The sequence below is a fragment of the Stegodyphus dumicola genome, chromosome 6, assembly GCF_044657685.1.
Source record: "Stegodyphus dumicola isolate Sdum_Otavi_A_Nest chromosome 6, ASM4465768v1".
In the NCBI taxonomy this organism is placed as follows: Eukaryota; Metazoa; Arthropoda; class Arachnida; order Araneae; family Eresidae; genus Stegodyphus; species Stegodyphus dumicola.
Window position 1 is genome coordinate 81,969,905 of NC_140773.1, and position 25,710 is coordinate 81,995,614.

A 25,710-nucleotide genomic window follows, 5' to 3' on the forward strand; every position below is an offset into this window, starting at 1 on the left:
ATAATGATTATAAATGTTATCTAAATATATAACAACTTTAATATTGAATTGTAAACATAAATCGAAATCCTGTTGACAAATACGTTATAAAACTATTTAAGCAAGAATTGTTCGTATTGGAAAGCAATCTGTTAAAAAGGTATTGTAAAGCAAATGCTATGAGATGCGCACTTAAGAATGTAATAAAGAGTTTTGGAATATGTATTGTTGAAATGAAGAGTAAAAAAAAAAAAAATCTGATAATTATAATTAAAAGAATTATTCCCCTTACATTTTATAATAACTCAGTTACAAGTTTTAAATAATACTTTAAAAAAAAAACTTATTTTATTCCCTTTCAGAAATGTTCAGAGAAAGTCAAGTACTATTTAATACCTATTTAATTATTAGAAATTAACGAAATACTTATTTAAAGTATTTCACTAATTCCTAATAATTCTCTAATTTATACTGAACCGAATAGAGCATTAATTATAAATTGACTTTTTTTTTATTTTTTTCGATTTAAAAGATGCCTCAGAAGCCAAAAAATGTCATATTTAAGAAAGTATTTTAGTAAGAAGCTCTATAAATAGAAAAGAAATAATGCATAATTTTAATATTAATAATACAATAAACTTTGATCTTAATTTTTGTACCTTAACCGAATAAAATCGAATTACCTTAATTTTTTTTTTCTAATGTAATTAACGAAAACTTGTGAAAATATTTCATTCAAATTGAACCATTCTGAGAAAACTGTCCTGTGAAAAGTATAGCATTTAATTCCGTTCAGAATGAAATGTTGTTTAAAAATATGTTGTTTTCACATACTTAGGACTCTGAAGTGTTGTAGAAAAAGAAAATATATACAATTATATGTATATTTACGACGTAATTACAAAATATTTACATCCGAACGCGTCAAATCCCATAGAACTCAATGGTAAATGACCCAGTGTTTTGGCCACCACGTAGGGATCGCTGGTGCTTCAGAGCAGGGTACAGGAGAAACTTGTTTAGGGCGACTCCATCTTACTTCCTACCTCCATGTCTGAAATAGTATCCTTCTTCACGTACTCTGTCAAGGTCATTGTGGTCTTGCATTCCAAAACATTGCGAATAATTTTATTGGTTTCAGGACAAAGCAAATCATAGTATTTCAGAACGGCATATATATAAGCTCGTGGTATTTAACACATTGGCTGAGGAAGGCATATATATGCGCCAGTGGCAGTTAAGGGCTTAAAGGCATTAATAATTTTCAAATCATTAATTGATGGTATATGAAATCTTGCTTATAAAATGCATTAAGTTTTGCTGACAATGTGTACAATGTGTGGGATTTTGTTAAGTATAATTTTATATTCATAAACTGAAATAATATTTTGAAGAAATTTGTATTTAAATTTCTAAATTGTATTTTTATTGAACTTTTCAACACAGCAAATTAGGTAGCAGCATAATATTTTAAGATTTAGTGGCATTTATTTCTGTCTGTTTCGGTTTCTTTCAATTTTTTTAATATTATTATTAAAAGAATTTTGTGAATTTTGTATTTAACTTAACGCTATGAAGGGAGAAATACTAATTTTTTTAATTAATATCCTTAAAACTCTAGAACTCAAAAGTATTTTGTTAATTTGCATTTCCATCTGCAATGAAAACAAAAATTTTTATTTATTCTGTGCATAATAAATTATTTATCGCAACTTAAAATTGTGCCTAATAAAGCCTCTTTTCATGTTTTTCAATTCATGAATGAAATGCCAGCTTTAGAAATCAAATTAAAAAAAAAAAAAAACTATAAAAATTATTTCTTTTGAACTCATATAATAAATGCATACTTAATTTATCTTAATGCATTTTAATAAGATTCAATAAAAGCTATATTAAGCAATTAATTCAATAGTTATGCAATTCAGTAAAGCTATATCGAGCTGTTTCAATAAAAGCTATAACAAGCAATTAATCAATCATTTGTGAAGAAATAGGAAATAATTTATAAAATAATTTAAAATGTCTAGTCATGTATACATGAAGTAAATTTCAAAGTAGTTATAAATCTTCACCCTTTTTTTTTTTTTTTTTTTTTATCAGGTTGAAAAAGTGCGCCACCTGCTGCTTTTACGTGAAAAGAGAGGAATTGATCATATGTTTGGTCACACACCAGATATCAGTAAAATGGAAAAAGATGCATGTAATCTTGTTGCCAAAGCATCAAGTGAAGGTACCTTTCCACCTGGACAGTTGGTTCTTTCTCCTACTTCGCCAACTACAGCTAACCGTTTAATAGTAGATGAATCAGTCTATGCTCCTTGGGAAATGACAGAAAGGGAAAGAGAACTTGCTTCAAAATGCATTGCTCTTATTAATAGTCACATTCCATCAAAACCATCCCCTACACCATATGCAAAGGTAAGTTTCAGGTTTTGTTCTATAAGAAGTGTTTGAAAGATAATTTGATATATCATAGGTTTTTATGATATTAGTAGTTCTTGATCTTTTGCATGGATACATTTAACTCTGCATAACCACAGCTCTGCACACAAAAACTTTTACCATATTTTGTTTGAAATGGTCAAAATTTTAGTAGATTACCATTACATGATGTGTAAACTTTAACTCAGTATTGAAAACTATTCAAAGAAATAACGAAATATGAATTCTTTTATGTTAACTGATTTTTATAGTAAAAATAACTGAGGTAAACTAAACTTGAAAACTTATATGCATGTATAACTTGCAGAAAATCTTTGGTACATTATTTTCATCTATATACAGGATGATGCATGAGATGCTACACCCTTTGTTTATATTTATTTATCATCAAAATATTACAGAAGGAATTCATAGTTAACCTGCTTGGGCATGGAAAATGAGTTTCGTGTAGAGTGTGTTCAATGTGTCCACCATTTTGTTTCACAACCTCTTGCAAATCTTTGCATTTATTAGAACATTCTGGCACACATCTTTTAAAACTGTATGGCACAACTGCACAATAAGAGTCTTGAGTTATGCTACATTTGCAAGCTTCCTTGCAAATACGGTATCTTTCAAAATAAAAGAAATCTTATGAATTAATTCTAGTGACCCTTGCATGGACTGTGCAAGGATCAGTATCTCCACCTTTGTAACTTTCAAGAAAACGATGTGATATATACACATTAAACATTTCATACAGGAAATCAAGAATAATATTTGCCGTGTTTAGGTGGGCTCCATCTTGCATGAACCTATGAGCATGTAAATGGAGGCCTGCTGCCATTTTTAAGTATGTGGACATTTAATGGGAGCCGTAGATTTTTCTCCAACACAAAGCCAGTGGCTGCTAATTGCTGACAATATCTCTGTGTAGTCTGTGTACAAGAAGCCCATCTTGTAACAAAATGTGCATAAAAACATCTTTGTTTTGCCACCAAACTTTGCATTTCCTTAAAAAACTTATAAGGTATTTTTCCGCCTTCCTAGCATGCTTTTGTGGTGTGGTGGTCTGCACGCTGGGCACGTATTCCAGAGGCCCGTGGTTCGAATACCGGTGAGGGCATTGCTAATTTTTCATCTTTCCTGCTTCCAAAAAAATACCTAATGTCTCTACAGTGTCACCCGAACTAAAAATAGTGGTAGATGATGATTTTCTACCATCTGGCTTTGGCGACTGGATCAACTAAAAAACCTCAGTCGCCCTTTAAAAGGGGAAGTATATAAAGTATTTCGTCCTCCTTCCTAGCATGCCTTTGTGGTGTGATAGTCTGCACACTGGGCACATATTCCAGAGGTCTGCGGTTTGATTCCCGACAAAGGCGTTGAAGCTTTAACCTTCTATTTGGCACTCAATCAGCCACTATCCATTTTCTTGAAAACTGCTGTCTTTCAACAAATTGAAATCTGATACTGACTGCTCCTGACTCTACCAGATTATCCATGAATAAACAGCACCCAAATGAATGTTTTTAATATACAATTAATAGTAATAAAATTTTATGTGGTGATTGAATGACATAACATTTTGGGCACCATCCTGTCATTAATAATGATATTCTTTTGCCATGTTAGTACTACTATAAAAATTAACTGTCTGTTTTTAAATTTTTGTGTGTGCTGTTTTAATTTCTAATTTTTATTTGTCTTAAAGGAAATTATTAAAATGTATGAAAAAATGTTAGAAACATTGAAATAGGAACTTAGTTTTTTACTGAAATATTTACTTTTATTTTATCAACATATATTGTGCAATATATAGTAACCTAAACTTTAAGAACTTATAATGCCCAATAAATACAAGCTGCAGTGTAATAAATTTTGATATAGAAGGTGCCATTCAATAAATTAATCCAAACTTAATATTTTCCATAATAAATATGTTTTCAGAGTTCTTACTTTATTGCAATTGTTTAATTTGTTTTCGATTTTCTGAAATAAATTATTAATAGCCAATATATCTATCAAGAAAATATGTATGAATATAAGAACTTTATTTGGGTTTCTTTTATTATGTTTTTCAGAGTGTTTGTAACATCAGATTATTTCCATTTTTTGTCAATATAATTTATGATTTTAAACTCTCTCAGAATTGAATAAAGCTTTTCCTTTTTGTTTACCAGTTTGTGGAAATTATTCTCTGTGCACAATTTTTTAACGTAATAAATTCAATATTGTCTGATTTAATATTTGTTGTATATTGTTTTGCTTGTGTCTAAGTGCACTTTTCGCTAAGAAAATTTCTGATTTTTATACTAAATCATAATTTTTTTCTTGTTGTCAAAAGATGCTCTTTATATTTTTAAACACCTTTTCTAATTTATATCTGCTTCCCCTCAGCAATAAAGTGACCAACTTTTACAATTTTTCTTTTGTAAATTTAAATTGTAGCTGGATTTGTTGAAATTAAATTTTACAACCCTCTGCTTTGAATTCTGTTTTATGTATGAGAAACCATTTTAGAAGGTATGCACCATTACATTATGACCACCCTGTTAATAACATGTAGGTAGTCTGAGGTATCTGGTTCTGCAAACATTGCGAGAGGGTAACGTGGCAGCACAAATTTGGTTTTCCAAATAGGACCACAAATTGGATTAATGTCAGGTGAATTTGGAGGACAATACATGACTTGAAAGTCACTGGAATGTTCCTCGAGCCGCTCCTTGACAATTTGACCCTTATTACATGGTGCATTATCTGTTGGTAAACACCATCCCCCGCCAGAAATACTGTTGTCATGAATGGGTGAACCCAGTCTGAAACAACGTTCACACAGTGCACAGACGTCAGGGATTGTTCTGTGGGAATTATAGGTCTAAATGTGATCCATGAAAAAATTACCCACACCATAATACCCCCCACTACCAGCTTGTCTCCATCCAACCGTATCCGTCCAACCAGATCCAGGGTTTCATTTGGAAATCGGCATATTACCACATGCCTGTTGATGTGATGGACCAGAAAGCGGGATTCATCGGACTATGCAGCTTTCTTCTATTCTTCTAATGTCCAGTTCCGATGTTTCTTGGCTCATTGCAGACACAGCTAATGATGACGTGCTGTTAGTGCTAGGACATGCTTCGGCCTCAAGCTGCATAGGCGCCTACGCAGAAATGTATGCTGCACAGTGTGTTGGTAAACACTGTCTGGGTTGCCACTGTTGTAGCTGGTTGAAACATATCGCTGTGTGGATGGATGGTGCTGTATGGACACAGCTATATGTTCAATATAGCAGCGTTTCAATATATGCTCACAACAACTACGCGTGAACAGTTAATTAGACTCGCGTTGTTTCTGATACTGATGATCCCAGTCGCTGAGCCATAACGATTTGACCTTTATCAAAGTCTGATAAATCAGCTGCTTTTCCCATTATGTCACTAATAACGCTATTATTTGGAAAGACAATGCATAATCACTTTATATACTCCATCATCAGCTGTGCACACGCAGTGGTTTTGTTCCTGGGTAGGCCCATTGTTATAGATGGAGGATGATCGTAGTGTAATGGCTCTTCGGTGTATTTCATCTTTATATTATTTGTAAAGTGCATTAATGTAAAAAACTCATTTCATATATCTTTGTACTTTATAATACGTGCATAATATTTTATAAATTAATGATGCTTTTTTCTCTTTATATTTGCTTTGATTTGTTATTCTAATAATTTTTGCTCATATAGCAGTATTATATCTGTCGGTTTGCACCAGTAAATTCTATTATAAAGTTACTACATCTTTGCGTTATTTTACTGTTCATGTTACAGGATGAGCTTACTCCAACTGAAGATGTTGATGTAATATCTAGATCTTCAAGTATTCATTCAAGTATTGCATCTTCATCTTCTCAAGAGTGAGTTATTTTTACCATATTTGTTGTTTTTGTTATATTTTAATTTATTAAGCATTATTGTACTGAGTATATATGGATTTTTACTGTATAAAAAATTACTGTGAATCGCAAGTTTATTCAATTTCTTTGGGTTTTTAGCTCTTTTCTTAGAACTTTACCCAATGATAAATGCAATGGGGCAAGTGAAGATGAGCGTAGTCACATAATTCCCACTTCCATAGCTTCCAGATCCTCCTCCTCTGTTCCACCTTCCCATCGTAACTCTGGTCGTTTCCTCTATGTTGCTGAAGTGGAAGAGATAAGAGTTAGCCCGGTGGTGTCACGAAAAGGTTATCTCAATTGCCTTGATGATAAGACCAAAGGATGGGTAAAACACTGGGTTGTAAGTGTTTCATAAAATTTTAATTTATTTGTAAAAATAGAATAAATATATTTTCTCAGAAATGAAAAAAACTTACTACTCACACTGTGATTTAATAAGTCATCTGAAAATCAAAAATTGCCTAACATGTTAAGAAAAATAAATCTATGTGAATAGTCTGTGTTGCTTTTTGTGTTTAATATAGCTATAAACTCATTTTGTATTTTGAAACTTAAGTATTTTCCCTCACTTACTGATTCATTATTGTGGTACCATTCCAAAAACTTAGGAAACTTTTAGTAATATTAATGCAACACTAAACTTGAAAAATGGTGGAACTCATTGTCTTTATTTTGCCTGTTTGTAATGTTTAATTTGTAGTATCTGTTATTTATTTATAACATTTTGTGTGAAAAGTATTTATTATTGCCATGTGCAAGGTACAGTGGAATATCTCTAATTTGCACTATTAAACAGTTATTTAAGTTTAATGTAATAAGTTTTAATTTATGTAGTATTTTTAGAGAAAATTTGTGTTTTAAGCAGTTAGTAATGTATGTTTTTACATGTGAATTTTATTGTGATTTAATTGTAGGTTGTTCGGAGGCCTTATGTTTTCATTTACAAGAATGAAAAAGATTTGGTTGAACGAGGGATGATTAATTTAGCAACAGCCCAAGTAGAGTATAGTGAAGATCAGGAAGCTATGCTAAAGGTAATTGATGTTATTGATCTTTTATGGTATTTACCGTTATTATTTACTATTTGTGTCATCAACCACCTTAAATAGTTATTACAAAAAAAGGAAAATGTATGTCATGATTTTAATGAATCCAGCTAATATTGCCAGCTAGAGTTACTAATGACTGAAATGAGCCGGTTTTATTGTTTAAATCAGTTTGTTATTAAGTAATGGAATAAATTTGAAAGAAAATTGAATATCTTATGTTTGCTGACCAATAGCAGAATGTGTTTTATTTCGGGCAGTGGCAGTGCATTTCTTTTAAATTGCTGAGTTTGTTAATTTAATTTAACAGACAACTACATGGTATTTGGCTGAGTGGCAACACACTTCTTTAATATTCACTTCTTGTATATCTATGAGTTTTCTGATTAAATTTCAAACTTAAATATCTTGTGCTTTCCTCAGTGGCTATGCATTGCTTTTAAATCATTGAATTTGTTAATCAGAGTATCATTAATTTCACACAAAATATGAAATAAGTAGTAAAAAAGATTAGAAGTTCAAATAATTCTTGTGTTCTTCAAGATGCACATATTCATGTGGAAGACTATGTGGGTTCAAAATTTGTTGGCCTTAGATGCCCATTTTTACACAGTGTGAAGAACATAAATACCGTAATTTCACGCGTATAGTCCGCGGACTATCTGTGTTTAAAATGCGAATTTTTGAAGCTGCAGACTATCCACCAGTGCGGATAATATGCTGGTTGTTCACGGTTAAAATCGTTGAAATTTAAAAAACACGCTGTCGTGAACTGCCGATGATCAAATATAAAAAAAAGCGCGAGATTCCAAGAAAACATTCGTATGTATCGTATCGATAGTAAACCATAGAGCATAGTGCAGAACGAATGAGTAGTAGCAAGTAGAGCTCCTAAAATCCAGGCTGGCGCATCAAGCGATGCCGGGATATGAGCCAAAGAAAGTCTTGTATGAACACTCACTTAGCGCAACCAGAGTCTTGTATCCCAGTATCCTTCGCACTGCTTTAGTGCAACTGCCGGGAGGGGGAAAAGTAATTGATGCATCAGCTCGGTTTTTAGGAGCCATAGTAGCAAATACCTGAAGTACAAAAAAAAAAAAAGCGTGATTCGTTTACTCGGTAGTTTGGCAACACCGAGTGAGTGGGGTCGAAGGTCCCATTTCATTACCACTTATGACGAGTATAGCACGTTGCACAGTATTTTGTCTTTCATCTTCGATAACGTTGATGAAACATCGCCGGGAAAAAGATGGAAATAGAGAAGCGGGCCGTTATTGGTTTAATCCTAGTATTCGGTGCACACAGGATTTGGCTACTTTTGGCGACTTTATCATGAGCAGTAAAAACGGGACATATACGATGAGTAGTTAACGGGTCATTTAAAAAAATTATATATAGTTTAACATAGTATATACTACATATATAGTACATATACTATGTATATACACACATAGTATATAGTGCATAGTATATATATATAGACGTTCTTTGGATCATTTTTGGTGTTGGCGATAATTTTCAAAGTCGCGCCAAGGCTGCACCGTATACTAGGATTTTACCCAGTTATTTTGAAGTGGACGAGAAAGCGGTGAGAAATTGGCGCAAACAAAGGATGTGTTTAAAAAGCATGGGAATATTGCCGTATTAAAAAAACGTAATTTCGGACGTATAATCCGCAGACTATCCGGTGGTGCGGACTATCTGACGATTTTTGAAATTTTTTTTATATAAAATCTTGCGTGCGGACTATACGTGCGAAATTACGGTAAATACAGATTCTTCATTATTTAATAATTGAGATTTAAAGTAGTAGCTTATATAAAACAAAATATATTAATATGAGAGAAGAAAAATTGCTTTCTCTTATCAATATGATAGGCTGAAGTATCTATTAATAGTTATGTGTCTTGCATCCTTGATTTTTCTTGGTTGAAACTGTAGAGAAGTTATATACTGAATAGTACAAAAATAATGTATCAAGAGGTTGTAAAAATTCCAGATGTTTTGAATCTTTTTAAAAAAATTAGGCACTGCCTCTTGCCTGTATATGATTTAAATCACATATATTATTTTAAGAACTTAATTGTTATTAAATTTTGTCAATGGAAATGAGTTTCGCTTTGTGCAGTTTTCATAAAGGGAAAGTAATCCTCAAGGAATTCTTTTCATTAATGGATTTTTTTAATCCATCAATTATAGTAATATAAGGAAAGTGTAAATAACTATCTTTTATATTGATCTCATTTTTATTTAATTAATATTTCCAAATATTGAAATTTTTCATATTGACAGAAATTTAAATAGTAATAAGGACAAATTAAATTTTAGAATAATTGTAAGTATTTAAGCATTTTATGTTTCTTGAAAAATGTTTTAGTCAAAAATTACTGTATTTGTTTTAAAGAATAAAATTACATTTTTATATGGGTGGATATCTGTGATCAGCATTTATTTATTATACGTGCTATAACAAAAAAGTGACATACCAAGAAGGAGTTACGTGAATGGCCACACCACAGGAAAGGATATGCCTATGATTAACTTTCAGTGGTCAATTACTTACTAGCTGGAGCTTCAGTGATGGCATTGGAGCATCCAGATGGCATATAAAACAGAGGCTAAGGGATGATTTGTTGTGCTTTCTTTTTGTGGACCCCTTGACTTGCATTTCAACAGGATAATGCACAGCTGCGCATAGCATGCCTTTCTACTTCTTGTCATTGTGCTTCTCCAACACTTCCTTGGCCAGCATGATCGCTAGACCTCTCTCCAATAGAGCACATTTGGGCTGTGATGAAAAAGTGTCTCCAACCGTCACTGAATCACCAGGAATTAACTCGCCAATTGCTTCTTGTATCGCAAGCAATCTTGCAGAAGGACATCTGCCAAATGTGTGAGTCAGTGTTCAGCCGGATAACAGCTCACATCAGGGCCAGAGGTGGGCCAAATTATTATTATTTCTATTATTATTATTGTAGCTATATTTTCTGAATTAAACATTAGGTTGCTGGGATTGTTAGCATTTCATTTTAAGTGCATGTACACCACCTCTACTGATTTTCAGATAGCTCCATTCAGGTATTCGACTCTCATTCAGATAACTCCATCTTGATGTGTCATTTTTTATGTTACAGAATGTATATCCTCTGTCTCTGAAATACATCAATAAATGACAGTATAAAGCAGATTGTGTAAATGCTGTTTAAAACCCCTCTTTTTTTTTTTTTTTTTTTTTTTTCTTTCTAAAGAAATTACACAGTCCTACACTTACTTCATAGGCAAGTAAAGACAATATAAAATTAACTTTGTAGTACTATATTTTTTGTACCATATTTGCAGATAACATGAATATATTTTTGTTATACAGTGTGAAGCTTGCTAAACCATTTCTTTAAACTTTCATATTTTTCTTTCTTGAAATTCACATTTTTATCTGCTGTAGATGCCTTAAAGTATCTGCAGCTTTCCTGTCTCTCTCTCTCTCTCTCTCTCTCTTTTTTTTTTTAATTTATTATTTTCACAATCCTAAAAGTCAGATCTTTCAGTTAAATCATAAAAAAGTCAAATTTATATTTTATGCTTCAGATTTTCAAGATTACATATTAGATATATAATATATACATAATACATATATTTTAATAATATATTCAACAGCTACCTTTTGCTCTTTCTTGCAAATGTTTTAATCTTGGTGTTTACGGAAATATTTAGGAAGATTTTAAATATATCTCATCAGCATATCAGAAATTATTTATAATGAAACATGGTGAAATAAAATATGATAAAGACATTTGCTATTATCATATTTTATTTCACCATGTTTCATTATAAATAATGGGGGGGGGCTTGGTAAACTGTATATATGTAACTCTGAATTATGCTTAAATTAGCAATAGCACCTTAACTCCTCTTTTTAATTTGGGCACTTCATCTTCCTATTCTAAAAATAGTCATTTTTTCGAAACTGCATCATATCTGAAAACTAATTCCACATCATGTCATTTTAACCTTCTGTATTACATATAGTTTTTACTTAATCAGATTGACAAAAAATTTATGATAAATACCATTGCAATTAAATATGCCTTTTCTTTGGCTGCCTATACTTGCTAGCTGAAGGATGGATTTCTTGGCTGCTGCTATTCATTGTTAAAAATATAATACGCTACAATCAAAATTGTGGGGTAGAGATTGTATGTAGTCACAGAGTAAGCAACAAGTAATAAAGATATGTTTAGATTATCAAGTAACTCTGTAATTCTTCTAAAGTTCCTGGCATCTTCTACTTTATAATCAATATTTCAATTATCTTCTAACTTCAGATCACTCACGTCTGCAGAATAATTGGTGTCTTCCCTAGTCAAGCACTCATCTAATATCAAATTATCTGCAACAAACTACATTATTATCACAATTCAGTTAATGAGGATATTATTTGTCATGGAAATCCCTGCCTAAATGTTAAGTTCATCTGTGCAGAATGAGCTCTGTCTTAAAGTGCAGTTTGTTTACAAAATTCAAATGAGTGTGTGAATGGCAAGGTCTGAAGCTTTGATATGATAACTAATGTTATTACCCTTTGTCTGGAGTACAGATTGAATGTGATGTGGGATAGATGCATAAAGGTCATGGACAGTATTTAAAGGAATATTAAGCCATTCCTCCTGCACAGCAGTCTCTAATTCTGAAATTCCGGATGGAGGTGGAAATCGGGAATAAAGTTTGGACTCCAAATATGCCCATATTTTCAATAATAATCAAGTCCGGAGACTGAGGGGGCCAAGCGAGAAGTCCAATTGCATTATCATGCTCTTCGAACCATTCTTGAATACACATAGCAGTGTGAATAGGGGCGTTATCATTTTGAGAAAGCGGTCACTTCCCAGGGAATACAGTCTGGACAAAAGGATGGACATGATCCCCTAGAATGCTTAGATAGTGATTGGATGTGATCCCCCCATGCAGAATAACAAGTGGCACAAGACCGTGCCAAGATATCGAACCTCATACCGTAATGGCGCCACCCCCATGCTTCACAGTCGCCAAAAGGCAGTCAGGATGAACTGCTTCTTTAGGCATTCTCCAAACATAAATGTGTCCCGTCGTCTGAAATAGGGTGAATGACGATTCATCTGACCATATTACTTGTTGACACTGCTGTGGGGGCCAGCCTTTGTGATCTCTGCACCATTGCCGTTGCTTGAAAGCATTAGTTGCTGTCACCAAGGATTTACAAATTGCCACTCTGCCATAAATGTTCGCAGCATGAAGTTCCCTTTTGTCAGTTTTTGTTGAAACAGGAGATGACTGTTTATTTCAGATGTTATCTCAGATAATGATTGCTTGTGCTTTCGGGCTACTATGCACTATCCCTATCAGCCAGCTTTGACCTTCGGCCACTGTTGTGCTTTGAAGATGTCGTCTTACCCTCTTTTGTGTACACTATCATAATGGCTGGTACTGTACTCCTTGCACACCCCACACAAGGTTTGCTGTTTCTGTAACCGATGCTGCACTTAAACGCGCTCCAACTATCATTCCTCTTTGGAACTCTGACAGGTCTGACATTTCAACTTCTTACAGACAGTTCGATCGAAGCGTGCAACGCAGGTGACTGCTGTTGAGAGACTGATACACCTCTTCACGCTCACTAAGTGGCAGACTTCTCTTGCAGGTGGCACGGCTGTACTGCAGGTGTGAAACACGTCATACTTTTTCAAAGGTATTCGCATTTTTTTGTCCTCCATTTGTATATACCATATCAAAATTAATCCAGCAATGTGTTTACATTAAGAGTTATATATTATATAGTTATATTAAATTAGATTGAAATTGAATTGGTAAGTGTGTAAGGATTATGTTAATTTTATTAACAGTTAAATTTTAAGTTAACGTTCCTTTCCTGTCAAATTCTTAACTTCAACTTACTACTTCCGGCCAGAACATAGTTTTGGAATTTGCTGAATATTTAATGAGAAGGAGCGGTATTTAAACCACGAAGTTACTTACTGAAACGGAGAGAGAATCAGAGTTTCTGAACTAAGCGCGTCTGCCTTTTTGGCCGCTCTCTCTCTCAAACCTATTTTTACGCTCGGCCGTACTCAGGCCCTTGCTAAGCTTCATAGTAAAATACGTTAAGGGGCCAACTCTCATTGAACCTTGATAGCTTTGGCTATACTTAGTTAGTTAATCTTAGTTTTAGTTTAATTCTTAGTCTTTTAAGTTCAAGTCCAAAGTGCGGACTTTATTTGTACACTCCCCAGGCAGAGTTTTGTTAAATCTTATCAAAATAATAAAGGCTTATTTACCCTTCTCTCTTGTTGTTTCCTGTCATCGAACTCTAGCAATTATTCGCTTATCAGTTCGTAGGTTCCTCACTTCCAACATTAACTTAGAATTCCAAAGTGTTACCTTACAAGTGTTTTCAGAGATATGGTGTATCAGAGTTCCAAATTATTTCAGCATTGCTGTGATTCTAAGGTCTTTCGTTTATCTACTTCAAGTGTATATGTCAGAGAAATATATTTTCATGTCCGCTTTCTTAATCGCAGGGTTCATCAGAGCAAAACTGAAAATTAGTGTCTTGGATTCAGGTTAATTTTTCAATGAAATGAAACTGAAATAGTGTTGTGGATTCTAAAATTTAACATAAGTGCTTTTATGAATAAAGTAAAAATAGTGTAGTTAAAATATTTTATATTGTCATCATAAAGAAAAATGCTGGTAAGTAATACTATTTGAAAATCTGAGTACATAATGCTCTTTATTCTTACATTGGATTAAAAGTATAGCATTGTTTTATGAAAAATGAAATATAAATTATATGGTAATACAAATTTGAATTTTGCTAATTTAGTTTAGCAAATTAAAAATTTTTTAAATTTTATTTAGGGAAGGTTATTAACATGATTCATATTATTGTTTATACATTATTGTTTAAACACTTTTAAATTCATATTTTGAATTTTCTAATTATTTTAAAAAGGAAGTCACTATAAACTTCTACCTTTTAATTTTTTCATATAGAATTATTATTTTTATAAGAATGAAATTTAATTTTTTTAATGAAATGTTTTAGTGCAGTTCAAAAAGGCCAGTTGTCTTTAAGCAAGGAACTGAGGCCTTTTAGAAGTAACTGCTTAGCTCCCCTTGGCTTTTGGTGCATAACAAACACATCGATTATTTCAAGTCGATTTGCTGATAAGATAGATATGTTAGTATTTAGAGAAAGCTGTGTCATCTTCTAGTTTAATTAGGAATATCTTAATAATAATAATCAGATAAATGCAGTAAAATTACTTCAAAGTGTATTAAATGGAATGAAGATTAGTTGTATTATAAAATTTTGAAATTTGTTGTAATTATTTATAGTAATTAATAGATGTATTCACAATTTTTATACTGAGTAATAAATTTTAAAAGCCCTTCTTTAAACAAATAGCATTATAAAGATTCTAAGCTTAATTATGACAATTTTCCTCTGACTGTAACATTTTTCTTTCAATCTGACTTCTTTTTTATCAAAGTTTTTTTTATTATAAAAATTATTATTGTAGAGTCATGTAAAACTCATTTTACTAAATTTCTCAGACATTATACAAGTTATTTGTTGTAACTTAAATTTTAATTTTTTTACATTCATTTGTATTACAAATACATCACTTAAAGAATTTTTATGGACATAAAACTTAAACTGAAATTTATCATACAATACTAAAAATATCATATAATCGTATAATGTCATACTGTCATACAATACCATATATACAGTACAATGAGTTTTTAGTATTGTATGATACAATACTAAAAACTCATTACCTTTTCTTAAGAACAGAGAATTTTAACTGTAATTGTATTTAACCATCCCACATCCATCAGGAAGCAGTGACACCGATTTACTTGTAGAGAACTTGCCATTTAATGTCAAAATCTATTGTTATATTGTATTATATTTGTTTTTATATATTAATCATTCTATTGCTCTACAATAAGTGTTAATACACTAATACTTTCTTCTCAAAATTTACAGATTATATCATGTTTCGTTCTAACATTTCTAAATTACATCTTGAAGCACTTCGTTGAAATTACATGTATTGTACAAAATTTCTCTTCTTGTGCTTCTGCTCTTGTGCTTTTTTCTCAAAACTCCTTTCTATCGTCAAGCCTTTTTCTGCTTGAAAGGGGGTGGATACGTAAGGTTTAAAAATGTGTAATTTTGAATTATACTTTAAATTAGCAATAGCCCTTAATTCCTCTTTTTAATTTGGGCAATCCCCCCTTTTTGTTCTAAAAATAGTAATAACATTTTTGAAATCATATCTGAAATTTTAACCTATGTTGCATGTAATTAATCCAGTTGCACACTCTTTTTTGCCATTTGCTTTGTCTTGAATAATCCATGTCTCTTTACGTATTCATATTCTTCTATTATTTTAAAATGTAACTGTATATACAAAATTGTGGGATGCCCGTTGAACCCATAATCATGTATGAAGCAAGCATTATGTCTCCAGAATTACTTTATCAATTAATAATAAAATTATATTGGATTCAGACATGTCTGTCTGTAGGACTATTATTCTGTCTACACAGTAAACATGTCCAGGGTACATCTACACTACCATTGCGAGTCCATTACTACTATCAAAGTTACCTCGGTTAAGACTAAAAGTGAATTGGTTTCATCTACTGCCAAAACTACATCATCACACATAAATGTGTGTGTGTTTAATACATATACATATGTATCATGTGAGTATGTGATATATGTGTATGTATGTGTAAGTATGTGAGATAAAAATATGTAAATAAAAATTATAATTTAAATTAGCAATAGCCTCTCAATTCCTCATTATAATTTGAGCATTCCCCTTTTGATTCTGAAATTAGTAATAACTTTTTCTAGACTGCATCATTTCTAGATCAGTCGACACATATGACCTAATAATGCTGATGACGTAGTTAATTCGGAAATTAATCCAAAACCTTCTCTTAATGAAGCTGCCATATTGGATGATTGCACACTTCTGTTTTTGCTAATATGTTCCTTGGTGCTTTTCTTCTTATCACAATGATATTTAAAATATAACTGTTCTGAAGTAGGCACAGTTATTATACTTAGTGAACTGTGGTCACAAAATGTTATTAACCACAGGAAAAGAAAAATTATTTAAATCTGCTACGACTGCATTTTATTGCATCTATATGACTTCCAATTTTCTTCTTCACTCTGGATTTACTATGTGTGTGTCATTCCCAAATCATTACATCTATATATTATATGTAATATAATATGTAAATATGATGATGATTGGATGATGGCTACAGTAGATTGGAAATGATGTTCTAAATATAATGATGGTACTGCAGACAGACATGACCAAAGACGAAATGTTATGTATTGCTACACAATTAATTCTTGAGACACAAAATCTTCTTCACACATTATCATGGACACAATATGCACCCAATCTTCATAAAAACTTTTGAAATTTATATCTGAGGCAACAGATGAAGCAAAGCAGTAAGAGATGCATTTTGGGGAGAAGGAAAAAGAAGCAGGAATGTAAACATGCATTCAGCAGCAGTAAGAGGTATAGAGTCATTCTTTGTTGAAATTTGATCTGTTGACTGGATAAAAGATATATGTATTTCTACTTGTGACATAAGATGGCATGATGTGAGTTAATTTTGAAATGATGCAGTTTAGATTCACATATTATTAGTGTCACAATGTGCAGCACAAATATTAATTTTTGCATAGGCTTAAAAGGGGAAAAATGTTTTGGCCTTATCGTTCTAAAATTATATGTAAAGCAAGTAAGTTGATAAAGGTATATATTTGAAATATGAAATATTACAGATTTAATTTAACTGGGTAAGATAAAACAAGCACATTAATAAGCAAAAGGCTTAAACTATGGAGATTTGTTAATATTAAAAATCATATACAACAAATTTTAAAATTAAAATTTTGTACAGGTACCAAACACATTCTCAGTGGTTACCAAGCATAGAGGTTTTCTTCTACAGACTCTGGGAGATAAAGAAGTATATGAATGGTTATATGCGATAAACCCTCTTCTTGCTGGACAAATAAGGTATATTTTAAATTTTGTTTTTATTTCCATTTTTTAAAATTTATATACTTTCCATATTGTCTTTGTTTTATTTATTGTTTTAAAGAAATTTAATCTCTGTTTTGCAAATTTTATGATTAATTATGAGACATTATGCTTTTAAATTGAATAGGTAAAATATGCAATTTTATTTCTTATATTGTTGAATGTGATATTACAGTTTGCTTCCCACAAACATGGTTTTATTTCATAGTATAGTTCTAGGGTTTGATTAAGATTGTTTTTATGTTTTTAAATATTTGAATAGCATTGCTACTTTTATCAAGTTACGAGTTTTCTCATTTCCTGGTCATTCCATAGCATATTTTGTTAAATTTTCTTCTTCCTTAGAATTTTAGTAAATTTATAAAATTTTTAATGCTAATGTAAATTTTCAGCAACTGTTTTTGGCCTTAATCAATTTTGGCCATGATTTGTAACGAAAAAAATATCTGATGTGTACACCACGACTTCCTTGGATGGAATATTAAATTATACACATTTTTCCGTGCATTTCATTTAAATTTATTTCCTCGAATTTCATTAGATATATTTCTCATTCAATTAATTCAGTTCTCACTTCACGACAAGGCAAAAATACATAAAAAACTCAAATAATCTATATTAAAAATTTAAAGATATAGAAAAACATAAAACACCAAATACAGTTAAAATATTTAAAGAAACAATTTTTACAATTAAAATTACAGTTTCTACACAAACAAGCAGTTCAGCCAGTGGGCAAGAAGGCTGATTTTTCGGTGCACAAAACTGAGAGTTTACTTTTGGTTTCACTCAGCAAAAAGACACCAAAGGCATAGAAACTGACTTAATTTGTTGTGGACAATATGCTGAGTCAATATATGAGATAATTTAACAACTTAAATGATAATTTCAGAATGGATTAAGCATAATTTAATTCACAGTAATAAAAGAAGATGTTACTTTGTTGTTTTGAAACTTAGTTTCTCTAGATTGGAAACAAATCCACTATTTGCTGAGCTCCAAATGTAAACAAATATGGATGCTATGGTAAAGAAATTAGGCTTAGCCGCACTTGAACAACTTTTAAATTGTTGATAATTCTACAACCATAGCATGCAGGTTAACTAAAGGCATAAAAACCTAAACTGAAAGATGCAAACAACATAATTCACTCATTTTTTAAAGCAGAACATGCACAATTTACAAACATATAGGAATAAAGAAACTGAGCTCACTGAGCCGAGTAACAGAGGGGATATATACATATTTATATACTTTTGGTGCGGCCAATTGCAACCAAAAAGGGTGTGCACATGTTATAGATACCACATACAAAATTTCAATGTTCTGAGGCTATTTGTTTTTGAGTTACGCGAGATACATGCGTACATACGTATGTATAGAACATGCGTACATACGTATGTATAGACACAATGAAAAAAATCTCGAAAAAGAAAAAAAAAAGAGTCTTTTCTGTCCTTATGTACAGATGTTATGCAAAAACATCATTAAATTGCATTCACCAGGGGGCAAAATGGATATTTTCGTTGAAAGCAGTTTCACATACAAAATTACAGCATTCTAAGGTGTTTCAGCATTTTTGAGTTATGCAAGATACATACATATGTACGTACAGATGCCACAAAAAATTCTCTTTTGAATCCATTTTAAATCAATTTTATAATTCGTTTGGGGAAAAAAGAGTCCTTTATTCTGCCCTTATGTACAGATGTCACACAAAAACTTCATTAAATTGCATTTGATAGTGATCAGAATATACATTTTCGTTGAATTATGGTACCCAGAATTTTTCGTGATTACAATAAATACTTCCTTCGTACTAGGAAGTAAAAATAAATGATTCAATACAACATCAATTTTTTTTTTTTTTTTTTTTTTTAACTAAAGCTGTGTATACATACAAGCATAACACATTTGCTGCTTGCATTTGTTGGAAATCATTTTACTTCCCCTGTGACTTCTTTGAAGATTATAAAAATCATGCAAAAATTATTTTATTAATAGAGTTATGCCTGAAGTAGGTTCCCTGCCAAAAGCTGTGCTAAATAATATTGTTATCTTTTTATGAAGAGATTTTTGTTTTTCTAATGCTAGAAATAATTTTAGATGCTTCAAGTTCTAAAATAATTTCTAATTTTGTAAATGCACATTTTTCCTTTTTTATATTATTATTGAATGTTTTTACAAGTTTACCTGTATTCCATTTTTGTTTCTTCACACTGTTAATGCACTACATTTCATTGTAATTTTAATGCTGAGTATTTCATTTATTGAGTTTACATTTTATATAATAGTAACTTCCATTTATCCAGTATCTTTTTCAATTTTGTTGGTAGCTTCCAGTGTGGAAAATAAAATAATTTTATTACTTAATATTTTAATGCTTGTTATGATCCAGGCATCATTAAAATAATTGTGAGAAAACAAAGGTTGAAAATAATTTTCTTAAAAAATAAAGTTAGACAAAATGTATAAGCCAAAACAAGAACTAAATTCAAAAATCCAATCAAAAAATTCAATTTTAGTAATTCCTTTAATTTTATGTAATCTTAAGATGTACATTTTAATTTAGACTTTTTTTCCCCCATTTCATTGAAATAAATGAACTATTTTAAAATGTAATAGCTGTATACTAAAAGAGTGATAACACTGGGAAACGGCATATTCATTGTCTTTGATTTGTCACTTGTTTTTGACTAACTTTTGACATCTGAATTCAACAAAACCACAGTTTTTGTCTATCATGTCAACTTCTTAAACTAAAGGATACCCTGTTTGTTTCAAATGTCATACACAATAGCCATATAAAAGAAAGATAAGGGAAAAGTTACAAACAAATGTACTGTTCGCAAAGAATAGTTTTATTCATGCAAAAATAGTTTAGAAGAAGGGTTAGACTTCTTTTTTAAAGTAAATTCATCACATCCCTTATAAATGGAATTATTATCAGTTTTAAAATCTTCATTGTCAAGATAAATATGATATTCACCATAATCGCAGTCAGGCTTCCCTAACCACTATACCATTGGGCGGCAAGTGTTGTATGTTTTATTTAATCATTTATAAATTATTCTTATTTGTAAGCTATTAAAGTAAAAATTAAAACTGAACACTGTTTAAAAAAAAAGGTAACATTATATTAGTCCCCCGTCCCCCCCAAAAAAAACTCAAGTATAATACTAATAATCTAATGATTATTAGTTTTCAAATAAGTCATTTTGTTCTATAATTCAAATTGAATGCTACCTTTAATTCTAGTGATTAAAATAGTTTTTCTGTTTTATTTTAAATTTAATTTTAATTTGTTTTGTATTTTGATGCAGGTCAAAACTATCTAGAAAGCGTCCTGTCTCAACAGCCACATAAACTCATGGAATTCTTACAAAGTCAGAAGACGCTTTAGATTGCATTCCTGCATATGTTTGAAGCATTAGCTAATTCTCATACGGTGCTTTATGTGTAGTGTATAGCTGATCAGAACTAATATTATGCAACAATTTATATATTTATTGTGACCTAAAAGAGAACGGTTCCTTGTCCTGAAACTTAAATCAGCAGTATCAAAGAATTAACCATAATGAAATCTTATTTTCCACGTATTCTTATTTGTCAGATAAAATAATAAGCATCAGAATAGCTGCTGAAGTGTTAAAAAGACCAGAATCAGATTTTGTGTAGATTTTCATTTTACTTTTTATATATTAATTCACAAACTATTTATGGCTTCCATTTATATATTATTTATGCAGCTATCCTTTCTCTTTAGCTGTTGTATTAAATAAAAATTAAAAAGAATATAAACTTTTTACACTATTTTGGGGCAAATATTAGTTAGGTACTAATAGAAAATGTAATTTTTATATTAATGAATCTTATTTAATGATAATACATATTAAGTATGTACAAAAATTTGTAATTTCCTCTAGCAGCTACCATGTTTTGTGGAACTGTGACATTAACAGTAAATGAAATGCATATTTTTTTTTTCATTTCAGTAACTTATTTAGTTTTTCATGTGATAAAAATTGCACCTTAAATTTCATTTTATAATATCCAGAAAATCAAATTTGAATTCTTTTTTTTAAATTAATATAAAATTTTTAATTTTTTTATTATGACATGGCATTTGAAAATCAACAGTAAATTCTTCAGCTGTTAAACTTGCTAACCTTTAATGATGAAAAAAAAAAATTGTGCCATCCTGATTTGTTCTCAATTGCTGCTGAAAAATGTATTAAAACGTTTCAGCTATGCGATTTGTATTATTTGTTTTGTGTATATTGTATTTATTACACTTTATAAGATGTTTATGCATTATATATATATGCGTGTGTATTATAAATGTATATACTGTTTCATTTGAATTTGCTGTTCTGTATGATTGTTTTAGTCTAAATTAATAATTTAATGTAGCACATCGTGCTTGGCTTGTCATGGCAATATATGAAATATTTATAATGATTTGATATGTGTATAGGAGCAATAGTTTATCTTCGTGTCAGTTCATTGCTCAGGAATTAATCCTGTAACTAAGAACATAATTATTTATTTATTTATTACCTTTCTGTAATTATGGTGTATATTCTTTGCCATCTGTGTTTCTTGTAATTTTGAATGAAATGATTGCTGACTGTAATGGATAGAATGATTTGAGTGAAAATGCAAGTTTTATGAGCTAATATAATACTTGTTATGCATATTGAATAGGAAGAACTTGTCACAGGTGAGCGAGTCTCATCCTTTTCGTGACAGAGACATTCCTTTGGTGTAAATCACGACTGTATGTATAAATAAATATGAGAGGAAATATCTGAAATAGCTCAAAATGTTCAATTTAGGTTATCTAAAGATTTTCTGATTTGTAATATTTTCTCAAAGAATGAAGTCATTTATGCAGCTTGATTTTGAAAATAAATAGTTGTGCCATGATCATTTTATATTTAGATCATGAAGCATGTTTAAAGGCTGAAGAAAATTATATTTAACATTTCTTAATTTGTTAGAGCTTGTAAAATATTTGTTATATATAAGATTTAATATGTATAAAAATAAATTGTTGTAACTTAGAAAAATGCAAGTCTAGCATTTTCAAATGCACAATATGTGGCTGTTATTAAGGACTTATTTTGTGTAAACATGACATATATATATATTGTGCAATGTTCTAGTCATTCTGTAACAAAGAAATAACATGTGATTTGGATGGTTTTTACTATCATAACATGACGACATGTTGTTTCATTGTTTAAAAAGAAAAAAAAAACTTCATTGAATAAAAATTGATATTAAATTAAAGCATGTAACAGGAAATCATTTGTTGTTTATTTTTCTGCAGATCATTACAAATGACATTTTAATATTGGAAGTATTAAAAGGAACATGTATTATTATAATATGTTATTAATACAATAAATTAATTTTATGCTTCACATGTTTCTTTATCATGTTGAAACTATATTTTCTAATGAAATCTGCGTAAAATAAACTACCATTAATCATTTTCACTCACTGCCTTGAAGTCTTTTCTGGAAGCACTTAGGGCACAATTTTATTAGGATATGAGGATTTTTGTACCAGTAAAGCCATTGTAAAAGCTAATGTTATTACGAATTTGAGAAATTTCTGCTTATATTGGGTTAACCATGTTCTTTGGTTAAGTCTTATCTAATGGACAGTTTCTTAGTAAATTAGTACGTGTAAACATTTACAAGTTTTCCTTCAAGGTTTTTAAATGTAGATACTTGTAAACATGCTGACTAATGTTCTTGCTTTTAAATAATTAAAATGAAAATTAAATAATTTGCATCTGAAATATCAAAAAGTTAATTTAGTTTCTTCTTTTTATACATAGACTATCCATAAATTCTGAGCCTAAATTTAAAGCAGTAGGATTGAGGTGTTATGTAGGTAATGCTTCATTCCTCCGAATTTGTGCAGGTTTCTATCTCTGTATATTTTGTGACGCACTGTTTAAGTTGCTGTAATAAGAATGTTTATAATTTGTGAGAGTTTCTAATATTTCACCAAGGAAAAAAAAAAGTTACTAGTATATACAAATGTATGAGGAATGTGTTTGAGAAAACTGCATCTTTATATGTGGCTGCTAATAGATGGGCAGTGAGCCTTTTTTAAACATAGTCTGCTAAGCGACTCATGCTGAGATCATCCAGTTAGTATCTAAATGTTCGAAATATTCTAGAAAGTTAAAGACATAGCTAATAGGTGTATAAGAGCTTATCAGTTTGCTACAGAATTAAGAATGAATGCTGAACTTTTTTAGGGACCATCAATATTCTAAACTTCTTGTACTTTTATATTTTTCATAAGTATAAAACTCACAAATATAAGTATAGGAATCGGGAGACTACATTAAAAGTTAGATTTCATTATTTGTCTAAAATTATTTTTTTTTTTAAATTTTAAATTGCCAAAACACAAATATTTTCATCATTTAAAGAATTGTATTTTTAAGTATATGTCTACAATCAACAATTGCAAAAATATATTCTAGCTAAGGCGTATGGTATATAAATACTTCTAGTACTGCTGATTGCAATAAAAAAAGGAAGCGTACAACTAGATGTTATAGCAATCCCATATATAAAATTTCAAAGTACTTTGAAATTGTATGGCTAATTGTTTTTGATTTATGCGAATATATATGTACATATAGACATCATGAATTTATTTTAAATTCATTTTATTAACTGTTTTGGAATAAGAGTCCTACAGATGTCGCACAAAAAAACAGTCGAAATAGATATTTGCATTAAAATTCTAAACCTGAAATTTTTCACAATTATGATACTACCTTTACTTCATGTAAGGAAGTAAAAATATGACACTTAAAAGAGAACCAAGTGAAATATTCTGTTGGTATATTAGCCATATTAAATACTCATGAATAGGCATTTTATGGGCATCTAGCAGACAAAGTTGAGATTTTGAATATAGTAATGAAGTCCTGTAATTAAAAAATATACGAGATGGAAACATGGTTTTCAGAAGTATTACATCCTTCTTTTTATAAATCAGAAACTCCACATGGAAGGTACACCTTGCTATGTGGAGTACTGATTATGTGTAAGAATGTGCAAGGAACTCAACCTACCCTCCAAGAGTTTTTTAAATTAAAGTGGACACTCGAACTAGGATTCCCCTGTACAAACAGATATACAACTGAAGCTGTTCGCTATAAGTTAAAATTTTTTCCCTTTAATTAAGAATTGAAGATAATTTTAATTTTCTTTAAAAATCATTATAAAGATATCCGTTTCTATTTAAGAAATTAAATGGGAATAATAAATAAAATATGTTATATAAATCACACACCAGCTGATGTTGCCACATAATTTTCTCAAGCCATACATAGAAACAGAAATGTTTGCTGCACATGATGTACAAGACGATTTTTTTTTTTTTTTTTTTAAGTTTCAATCTAATGATAGAAAGAGAAAAGCAGTAACTCAGCCTGTTATAATTGATGAGCAGTAAAGTACGAGTATTGCTTATTAATCAAATTACTTATTTCTGCATTGTGGATAAGGGCATTGAATTCAGATCATTAGTTTCTGAAGTGGAGTAGGATTGTGTATTGTGGTGAAATCATTTTCATATCATGGGGACATTTGGACTAAATTCTTTATCTGTCTCTGGTACTTTTTTGGCGAGAGGGAATTTATTTACAATGTTGTAAATTGACCATGCAGTGCGAGTTCCTGCTTTAACAAAATGTCACAAGTAGTATCAAAGATTTGCTAAACTTGAAGCTATAAATTTTTTGTCATTGTTTAATCTCATGGAGAATGACAGTTCATTGCATGGTATATTCACTTTCTTTCCTATGTCAGCTAAAAATAGAAAACTAGAATGATGTTAACCATAAATGGTAGTTCTGAAACTTTCACATAGAAACTTGTGAAATACTGTTTGTATGGGAAACTTCCTTTAACAGTAAGTCTGAAGAATTAACTATTCCAATACCTGCAAATTTAACTCTACGACTGAACGTTAATTTTCTATGAAAAAAATTTTACATGTTTCTAAGAAGTGTACATTGAATGGGGAAAAAATTCTTGATGAAACTTATTCTACCTCCTTTTACACTACCCGACATTGAAAATGTAACACCAAGAAGTGGTGGCCCGGAAATTATGCAAATTTCAAGGTAGTAGCATGTC

The 25,710-nt window shown here is 30.6% G+C and overlaps 1 protein-coding gene across 13 annotated transcripts in view; it reads left to right on the forward strand.

Annotated features, from left to right (window-relative positions):
- Positions 1-22,959, forward strand: part of unc-104 (kinesin family member unc-104) — a 248,891-nt gene extending 225,932 nt beyond the window's left edge. For all 13 annotated transcript variants that reach the window (XM_085818584.1, XM_085818589.1, XM_085818586.1 and 10 more), the window contains 6 exons: positions 2,080-2,397; positions 6,230-6,315; positions 6,454-6,697; positions 7,272-7,391; positions 17,388-17,506; positions 20,854-22,959. In XM_085818584.1, coding sequence (XP_085674710.1) covers positions 2,080-2,397; positions 6,230-6,315; positions 6,454-6,697; positions 7,272-7,391; positions 17,388-17,506; positions 20,854-20,896 — 930 coding nt within the window. In that variant the 3' untranslated portion in view covers positions 20,897-22,959. The remainder of the gene's footprint in view (positions 1-2,079; positions 2,398-6,229; positions 6,316-6,453; positions 6,698-7,271; positions 7,392-17,387; positions 17,507-20,853) is intronic.
- Positions 22,960-25,710: the final 2,751 nt, after the last annotated feature.